This window comes from Daktulosphaira vitifoliae, unplaced genomic scaffold, assembly GCF_025091365.1.
Source record: "Daktulosphaira vitifoliae isolate Bord-2020 unplaced genomic scaffold, ASM2509136v1 Scaffold_252, whole genome shotgun sequence".
NCBI lineage: Eukaryota > Metazoa > Arthropoda > Insecta > Hemiptera > Phylloxeridae > Daktulosphaira > Daktulosphaira vitifoliae.
In genome coordinates, this window is record NW_026099818.1 from 7,538 (window position 1) to 18,166 (window position 10,629).

General features: G+C 23.1%; 1 protein-coding gene across 1 annotated transcript; it reads left to right on the forward strand.

Annotated features, from left to right (window-relative positions):
- Positions 1 to 1,310: 1,310 nt before the first annotated feature.
- On the forward strand, positions 1,311 to 10,624 carry LOC126909306 (symplekin-like; the record flags this gene model as incomplete). The annotated part of the gene is made up of 15 exons (XM_050691719.1): positions 1,311 to 1,436; positions 1,501 to 1,697; positions 1,777 to 2,010; positions 2,338 to 2,493; positions 2,555 to 2,703; positions 3,526 to 3,680; positions 4,684 to 4,911; positions 5,912 to 6,332; positions 6,400 to 6,607; positions 7,107 to 7,293; positions 7,750 to 7,991; positions 8,061 to 8,239; positions 9,853 to 10,013; positions 10,365 to 10,494; positions 10,584 to 10,624. Coding segments are annotated over exons 1-15 (2,727 nt in total), but the record flags the coding sequence as incomplete, so codon positions are not given.
- Between the last annotated feature and the right edge of the window lie 5 nt (positions 10,625 to 10,629).

Below are 10,629 nucleotides of genomic sequence, written 5' to 3' on the forward strand. Positions count from 1 at the left end.
TTGGTGGGACCAAAAGGGTATTTTATACCACGAACTTCTAAAGCCTGGTGAAACTGTAAATGGAGAACGGTATAAACAACAACTTATCAATTTAAATCAATCACTGATCGATAAACGACCAGAATGGGCTAAGAGACATGACAAAGTTATACTGCTTCACGACAACGCTCCATCTCACACCACAAAACTGGTCAAGGACACCACAAAAAAACTTGGATGGGAAGTTCTTGCGCACCCGCCATACTCACCAGACTTNTATTTCCGAAACACTTTCAAAAGTTAATTTATTGTGAAAAAATTGTCATTTTGAATTCCACCCTGTAGCTAGATGAAGGGTCAGATAAAAAATATATATATCAAATGATAGGTAAAGACTTAATAAATCTATTAAAAAAAAAAATTTTTTCTTTTCATTAATTTTTCAATAATTTATGGAAGTTTTAAGTAAAAAAATTGAAAAAATTAGCAATTTTTAAACTTGTAATTTTTTCGGAGATTTCTCCTATTTATGGGGAGCGAGGGAAAAATTTTCAATTTTATAGGTAATGCCTTCAACTAACTACGATTTATGATCTTTTGACGTATCGTTGAAAAAAATTGGTTCAGTAAGAGCTGAGAAAAAGTGGTAACAGACACAAAAGAAAAATTAAAAAATTAAAAACACTTCATAATAAAATTAATACCTTCTTAGCTTCCCATCGAAGCTAAAACATTTCTTACACTCGTACATTTTTGTTAGAATAAATAAAACATTTTCTAATAAATTTATAATTTACCTAAAAATTTCAATAGTATTTGATACAAAAATAGTATTAAATACTAATAAAAAATATTTAAAATACTGTTGAAAACAAATATTATTAAATATTTAAAAAATAATTAAATAACCAAATAATCAAATACTTCACAGCTGTAGTTGTACATTACTAAAACCTTTGATAATATATAAGTAAGAATTAAAATTAATTTAACATTTATTTAGAAATTTAATAATAACTAAAATTCTTCCTAAACTAAACGGAAGAACTGATTATGTTAGCGCCAATTCAAGGAATATTAGCAAAATGTTTAATACTATTTCATTTTACTAAGTTATAGACTAGTGTACAAAANTTCATTTTACTAAGTTATAGACTAGTGTACAAAAGGAATATTTTTTTAAATAATAACAAGTTGCTATTAATAATCTTTAAACTTTTAGTAGATGTATGTTGGTTCGTTAACAATTTTCCAAGATCGTGGAAAATTGTTGTAATTTGTGATTTATTATGAAGTTGATATACCAAACTGAGACGAGGTTTGTCGAATCTGGCAACACTGAGTCGGCTAATTCAGCTTGCTATCAGCAGTCGAGTCTTCTAGTCGTTGAACTTTTTCATCAGCTATACATCTTTAAAATGATGCATCCAAATAAAAGTCAAAATACATCTGAGCAGGTGAATGCAAGCAACTACTATTGTAGTAAAAAAATTAATTTTAAGCATTTTTTTTTTGTATAAGGTGACTAGTGTTTTAAATGAAGCGGTTGTGGTTATTGATGAAAATAAAAAACTTGAACTTTTAAACAAAGCAAAAGAAATAATAGTTTACCAAGAACCAAAATTATTACCACAATTTATTGATGATGTCATTGCATTTCAAAATGATCATAGTTCATTAGTCCGAAAATTTGTTGTGGGATTCATTGAAGAGTGCTGGTATTTTTTTAATTTTGGCATACATAGTATTATTATTTCATGTATTATACAATTTTAACTAAAATAATATTATGTTTAGTAAAAAAGAAAAATCTAATGTATGTGTTACATTACCAAACTTACTTATACTTCTGGAGGATCGCTCTCATATTGTCCAAAAAAGAGTAATTCAAGCAGCTAGTGTTGTGTATAGAGCTGGCTTACAATGGATATCTCTAACTGATTTACCAAGTTCTGATTTGTCTAATGTTTGGCAAGATCTCTCTAATTTAAAGTCTCATTCTATTAATATGGTCGATAATGATAATGAAGGGTAAACTATGGTGAAATTATAAATATAACATTATTAATGATAAATACATTCATTATAAATTATATACACATACTTTGTGAGTAAAATAATTCTGTTGTATCAAAGTATTATTATTAATATACTTTTTAAACTTACAAAAAAAGATTACAATGTTAGATAATTTAAAATTTCTTGGATCTGGATGTAAATTAGTCTTATTTTATCAGATTTAGATAGATTTTTACTAGCATCTTTGAAGTTATTAGTATTAATAAGTAGTCTGTTTATAATGGAGAGTACTTTGATTTTTATTAACTTCAACTTTATTTTTATGCATATTTTATTTAGTATTCGTACTCAAGTAATCAAATTTATGGAAACAGTAATACTAGTTCAAACATATAAAGGTGAAGGTGGTGTTGACTGTGAAGACGACATGTCGTTAGAAGACATACCTTTAACTTTAAAAATTACAAGGCGACGAAGACTTGAAGATGAAGCAAAGTACTTATATTTTTAAATAATATATTTTTCTTATCAAGGAGTTCATTAATTTATTTTTCAGGGTAGTATTTGATTTATTGTCTCGATTTGTCCATTCTGGTAATGTTGGTTGCGCTAATTTAATTACTTGTATGAGATCACTGATACTGATAGCTAAATTCCGTGTTTCATTTATTGAAAAAGTTTTAGTTGCACTAGAGAATTTAACCAGTAAGCAATATAATAATTTATTTATTTTAATCGTTATAACAAAAGATTTGTTAACTGAATTTTATAATATTAAAATTTTGTTGTCCATAAATTGATTAGATGATATTATACTTCTTATATAAACTTAAATGTTAATGTTCAATAGTTGTGCTCCTAAGATATTGTATCATTTTAGCTTTTAAATCATAAATTATTGTTATAAAAAATGGACGACATATATAAGATTATCAGTCATATTTTGTATCATTGCAACTATATTATTAGATTTTGTTTGTAAAGTTTATCATAAACATAATTTCCTTGATATATTTTACTATAAAATCTATTTTAATAAGTTTCTATCTAATTTTTTAGTAATTATTTAATGAAATAACTCTTTTTAATTGTGCAAAATTAGTTTCATCTAATACAAAAATATAAAATTGATGTATTAAATCATTCTTTGTATACATTTTTCCTTTTTTGTGACTCATTAAGGGCCATTTTATCATATTATTAAGAGGAGGGTTGGGTTGGGTTGGGTTTCTTTATATATTTCATTATGGGTAATTAGTTTATCAATAAAAAGATAAATTGTACCTCTATTACTAAGCTGATCTTTCACTTAGTAACCATAACCAACCTTGACTTAGTAATTACAGTTTTATAGTTTCATTTTTAATAGTACTACACCAGTAAATTATCAAAACTGTATAAGTCTACCAATATTCAAAAATATAAATACTAAGATTTATATTTATAAACATTTATTATAGAAAAAGATAATCAAAACTAGCTAATAATACATAATTGTTTTATCACTACATAATTTTTATATTTTAGAAAACATGCCTAGCTCATTGACAACCAGTCAAATAAATTGTGTGAATAAGAATCTTAAACTCCAACTTTTGAGTTTTCTTCGTCTGCCAGCTTCAACTGATCATCACCAAACAATTGGAAAAATTTTACTGGATATAGGCTCGACTAATCAAGAAGTAATAGTTATTTATCGTTATTTTGTATTTTATTCAGATTATTAAAAAAACTATTATAGTTTGTTAACTTTGTTACTTGAGAAACATAATAAGTCACATTTATTGAATTTTTGCAAAATAAATAAATAATTTACTATTTCTTAATACACAGTTTCAAAATATATGTCTCATTTACAATAATTTAACCAATAATTATTCGCTAAAAAATAACTAATTTAAGAAAATTTCACTAAGTGTCAGTTGTAAATTAGGGCATTATGACAATCTCCTTAAACAGGTGTTATAATTAATTTTTTATGATTCCCTATCCATTAACTTTAAAAGTTTTTTAAATGTTCTTTAAAAAAAAATATTTTTATCAAATAGTTTAATCTGGGTAAGATTATAATTTTAATATTTATATAACTATTAATCAAAATTTTACTTTTTGTCACTAACTAAAAAAATTATTATTATCAACATACTTCAATCAAATTTAGGGGGAACATTTTTTGGGGAAAAAACATGAGTGTACACTCCTACAGGGTGTTATTAAATTCTTATATATTTGTATTGTTTCTCAAAAAATTAAAACATAAAAATATTTATTATTAAACTATTTCTTGAACTAGCTTTAAAATCATATTTATTCTTTTGAAATACTGATTCCCTGGACGAAGTTTTTTTTTATATTTATGTCTTCATAAAGTTGAACAAATGTATTTATATCTTTATTTAACATTAAAAACTAACATATAAATATATGTTTATTTTTTTATACTATAAGTAATATATTTACAAACAATTTTTTTTTATAAAAAAATAGTGACTCTTGTTGTTTCTCCAATGACTAATTTAATTAGTATATTGAATATTTAAATGCAGTGTCAGTTGTATATTAATACTAGATTTAATTGTACAATAAAATGAAGTTGGTTGATTTGTTTTTTTATACAACTAGTATAAAAGACACTAAATTTACTTTATTACCGATAATTTGATTAGTACATATTGTTTTTTATAGATATTAAAGGCTTTTCAAGTAGTATCAAAGAATGATGACAGTAAACGTTTACTTCGTTCACTAAAAAGAAAAAATGATGAAAAGGATAGCTATAATTTTGATAAGGATGATATTCCAGAAAAAAAAAGATGCATTGAGAGTATAGCATTTGATCCAGAATTAGTTAAAATGTGGCTTCTTGAAAGGTTTTCAGTTGACACCGTTTCAAAACTAGTAATGAATTTCATGGTTAGTTAAAAATATTTTGAAAAATTATCCATGGTAAAATTGTATCTAGAATTATTCAAATATGTTTTTATTAACTGATAAACAGTGGGTATGATCCAAAGTTAGAGAAATTTATTAATTAAGAATATAGTATATATAGCACCTAAAAATTACTTTATTAATTTTTTAAGTCTGGACTTGGGAAAATATGGACCGTTATTTAATCATATTTATAAAAGCAAGTTAAAATATAATCTGAATATATTTTTTGGTTTTTGTAATTAATACTATTCACAAAAATATAAATAGTAGTTAAAAATTTTATCACAATTAAAAATCTTATTTAAAAATATTTAGTATTTTAACTTAACAGACATTTAGGATATATATTTTTATAAATCATTTTTCGGAACTCATATTATGGTACATGTAATATTTACTTCAGCTCATTTCATAGGTTTTTGTTTATTGTGTGCATATACTAAGTTATATATTATTTATATTAATATTTCTTAATTATTTTTTATTTATTTACTTATTTATTAATTTTTCTTAATTCATATATTTAAAAACAATCAAATATATAATATAGGCATTAATAAAATAGAAAAAAAAGTTTAAATCTTTCTAGTTTTTAATCTCTATATACTTACGTAATGAAATTGTAATTACTTTCCATGTAATTTTATATATTCCAAAAATTATTACATTAGAAAAATTTTATTTTAAAATCATTGACAGATTACATTTTTTTTAATACAATACTCTAATAATGTTAAATTCTGTGTGTATTCAAAACAATATTCATGTTATAGAGAAAATTTTAAATATTCTAAACATATTATATGTAATATAACTAAAAATTACTTTTGGTTGTAACTATTTTAACATTAACTTTACTATCTTTTCTAAAAATCTTAGTTAGAATTAAATGTGTTGTTTATTATTTCAAGAAATAAAATGTGTTGTATCAATTTGTCAAGATGTATTATTAATTAAAGCATTGTTCTTTAATATTTAGCCAAAATTACCATCAAAAATGCCTTTATATTTCCAATCAAATTATACACCAATAACGGCTGCTGGTACAGATAGTCAAATTAAAAATTTAGCAGACCTTTTATCTAATCAGATTTGTACTTCAAATCTTTCTTTGCCCGAATTAAATGAATGCAAATCTGAAAAAATTGAAACAATAGAAATGATTAAAGAGGAACTTTTAAAGAAAAATGATGATGAAGAAAATTTGTTTTTATCAATGCCTGCTGAATTAAATGTAAAATGCTGTCGAATTGACCCATCTGAAGCAGAAGAATTATCACATGACGCATTATTAAGAATATTGGATACTGGCAAACTTATTATGTCAAAACCATTTAAAGATATACATAATAAAGTTATTACTCGTATGGCTGTCATGTGTAATGATAAATTTCTAAATAGTAAGTTATACAAGTTCTTCCTAAAAATTGAAAATTTAATTAACTTTTTATTATAACTTTTTTGCAGCTATACTAGATTACATAGAATTAAATATGACATATAATTTAGATTTATGTTTGTCTTGGTTATATGAGGAATATAGTATGAATCAAGGATTTACTAAGCTGCCGACAGCTTTCAGAAATTCCCTCTCATCAGAACAAAACTATAATACAATTTTATGTTCATTAATAAGAGCAGCCTTGAATATTGATGACCTCAAAGATAAAGAATTGTAAATAGTCAAGTTTCTATGATTGGTTAAGAAATAAATATTATTCTTTTTTATTAATAAATTCAAAAAATTACTAATTTATGAAATACTGATATAAAAGACATAGTATATTTAATTATAAAAGTAAATAAAACTACTTGGTTAAAGATTTATCTATGAAATAAATTATTTTTAGGTGTAATACAAAAAATATATATTTTTATTGAAGAAGTATTATAGTATTATATAAACATAAATGTCTAGCTCAATTCTAAAAACAAATCTCAAAAACTAATTTTTTAATTTTACTTTAAATAAATTCTATAGAGAAACTATTTTGCCACATGATTTAAGCTGAAAGTAGGAGTAGAAAGAATGTTGTTTTAAAGGAAGCTTAGAATATGTTGCCTTCTTGTATATTTTTTCTATTTGAAAACAAAATTATTTTTAATTGGTTGTTTTTAAACTTGGGTTACATTTAAGAACTATTACAAATATTGAATATAATACATTTTTTTAGTGTCATGACCGCTCTCTACTTAGAAAGCCCATTTATAACTGATGATGCTGTTGATATTTTAAAGGATATTTGCTGTAAACATACTTTTGGCCTTTACATACTTAATGAACTTGTTACTAAAAGACCACCTAGACAATTAGTTTACTTAAATGCTCTTCTCTTTTACACATCTCATAATGAAACTGAAGTAAGTTTAATATTTGTATTGATTTATTTCTTATTTTTTATTAGTGAAATTTGTGTCATGGAACACTTTGTTTAATTTTAATATTTTATATTCAATAACAGAAAATTTTATATTATTACACAATAATCACTTATAATAATATTGATGAGCGGTTCCTTTTTACAAATAAAATAAAATAAATTGATTCCTGATCCTNTTTTACAAATAAAATAAAATAAATTGATTCCTGATCCTACAAAAAATATTTAAATTTGATAGTAAAATATTATTTTTGGTAAAAAATTGTCTTATGCTGGAATAAATAAAATTTTTATTTTAATCCCATTTAATGAATGGTTCTTGAATATTTATTTTTCTACATATAAATTTAAAAACTATGAACTATTTAAGCTTATTTAGTTCTTAATATGCAGTTAGCAAAACTTTTTCAATGATCTTATCTGATTTTATATTTAGTTACGTGAGATGGCATTAAATTATACAAGTAAACTGTATACGAACAATGAATTAAAAAATATCATTGAAGAATATGCTACCTTTTATTTGGGTTTTTTGAGATTACCACTTCCACCAGATGTACTCTTTGGCCAAGAAAGTGGACGGCTAATTAAATCAGAAGTTTGGGATGATGATTCAACAACTGCTTGCTTATATTTATATTTCATGCTAATGGCTAATAATTATGAGTTGATTCATGAGTAATTCATTTTTTTTTTAATAATGTTCGTTAATCAGACTTTTTTTAAAAAAATTGTATTAAATATTAGGTTAGCATCAGTATTTGTTCACGCAAAAAGTGAAGTGAAACGTGTTATTATCAAACTGTTACCTCAACCTATTCAAAAAATGCCAATGAATTCACCGGAAATGTTAAGATTGCTTGAAGATATTCCAAAAGGAGCTGAAACTATGGTAACCCGAGTATTACATATTGTTACAGAAAAAGGTAAAATTTTATTGAAACATTTATATGTGTTTACTGAATATATAAAATCAAGCAGGAAAGCAATATAAATAATGTTACAATTAAAATATTTAAAATAAAAACCAAAAATATATGATAATAATAAACATAAAATATTGTTGAATATAATACTATTTTTAACTTAATTGAAACTTAAAACAATTCTTATTAAATCATTTTATTTTTAAAAAAATTGTCACTATCTCTTTATTTAAATTACGTATATTAATGAATTATATTTTGAACCTCTCATAAAGTAAAACATAAAAAATTATGTTTTAGTATTAAAAACATTTAAACATAAAAATTATGTAAAATTGAAGTAAATTATTAGATAATAATATAATATATGTAAAAATTTTTTAAAAACTTTATTTATAATAACCTCCAATACAAAGTTAGGTTGTAAAACACGTGTTTTTTAAATAAGTATAAAAAATCAACATATATTTTGTTGATAAAAATTTATTTTGTCTAAAAATTATAAAAAAAAAAAATTAAAAAAATTTTTTATTTAATAAGGAAAACCAACCCTCTTCTTAATGTTTTTTAAAAACTAAACCTACAAATTGTCTAAGAAATGTTACAATTATGAATCTCTAGAAGAATTGTATCACTTATTATTCTTTGTTTAATATTGCTTGCTATCTATGGTATAATTTTCATACTTAGTTTTTAATAAAACCTTTTCCTACCCCATTTTTAATAAAATCACTAGCTGTTAAATAAAATAAATAAGTGTTATAGAATCAAGCTTATACTAGTTTATTATCATGTTATATGTAATATTACAGTAAGCTTCCTCGACGGATCCCCACAATTTAACTAGTAATAATCAAAAATAAATAAATCTGTGTTTTTTTTCTTTTCTTTTTGTAGTAAAAATGAGAGTTCTTAAAAATTATTTCTCATTATAAAATGCTTGCCAAGTTGAGTCGAGCTGTAGACTTTCTTGATTTCAAAAAAAATGAATTTTTAAATATAAGTAAATTTTACTTTTTTTTTATAATTCAATCATTTTTGATAGAAACTATGATCCACACCAAATGAATGATAAAAGCATCAACCGATTATATAAATTATCAGAAAAAAAAATTTTGAAAATGAATCACAAAATTTGAGATTTAATGCAGTCTTATTTAGTACAATTATAATTTTAATTAAATTTTTGTATAAATACTTTTGTCACAAAAACTTTTTTTATCTCAATTTTAAAATAATTTTAAGATTATAATTAATTAAACTAGTAATATTTCATTTTATGTGATTTTATAATTAATTATTTAAAAAGTAAAAAATAGTTTTTTAGGGATCAGATAATTTTTTTATGTTTATCTCATAATTGAATAATAATGATTCGTAAAGCTCAATGTAATTATTAAAGTTTTTTTTTCTTTATTAATATATACACAATCTGTTCCCTATAGGTTTATTATTAAAGTTTCTCTCAAATTTGTTTCAATGTTTCAAATTTTTAATTCTTTGTAATTTTATGTAACTTATATTTCTTAATTACTTTAATTATACTATATATTTAAATGTATAATTAAATATATAGTATATATTGTATATTTACAATTTTATTTAATTTTTAGAAATTCCATCGATTGAATTAGTTTCAATGGTGAAAAAGTTATTTGATAATCAGTTAGTGGAAGTGAGATTTTTAGTTCCTGTTATGTCTGGCTTGGATAAAAAATATATTTTAAATGTTTTACCACAATTAGTGAAGCTTAATCCTAATGTAGTAAAAGAGGTATGTGTTGAATAATTAATATTAATATTTCATACTGGCAGTGCANTGAATAATTAATATTAATATTTCATACTGGCAGTGCAAGACGGTAATGTCTTACAAAAAAGCAATTTGAAATAAACGACTTCAAAGTTGTAAAATTTAATATGAACTAAATTCTAATTTTTAAAGATTTTTATTGAGTTCAAATAGAATTTTACATAAGTAGCTTGTATGTTTACATAAAGAATAATATAATTAATGAATTATACCAATATCTCAAGCATCATTAATTTCAATATATAACCCTCTTGAACTCTCAGTTTGTTATAAATATTATAAATAAATAATATGCCATTTTTCGTACTTTAGGTATTTAATAGAATATTAGGAATAAACTCTACAATAGCTAATGCTAATCCTTCACTAAGTCCTGCAGAATTATTAATTGCTTTACACACTATGGAAACAGATCCTAATGATCTTAAATTCATTATTAAAGGTGATTAGAATTAATAGTTTTTTCTAAAATTGATTAACCCACCCACAAATTGTCTTCTATACTATTATAATAATTAAATTAATTTACAGCAACATCTCTGTGTTTTGCTGAAAAATCAGTATTTACTCAAGAGGT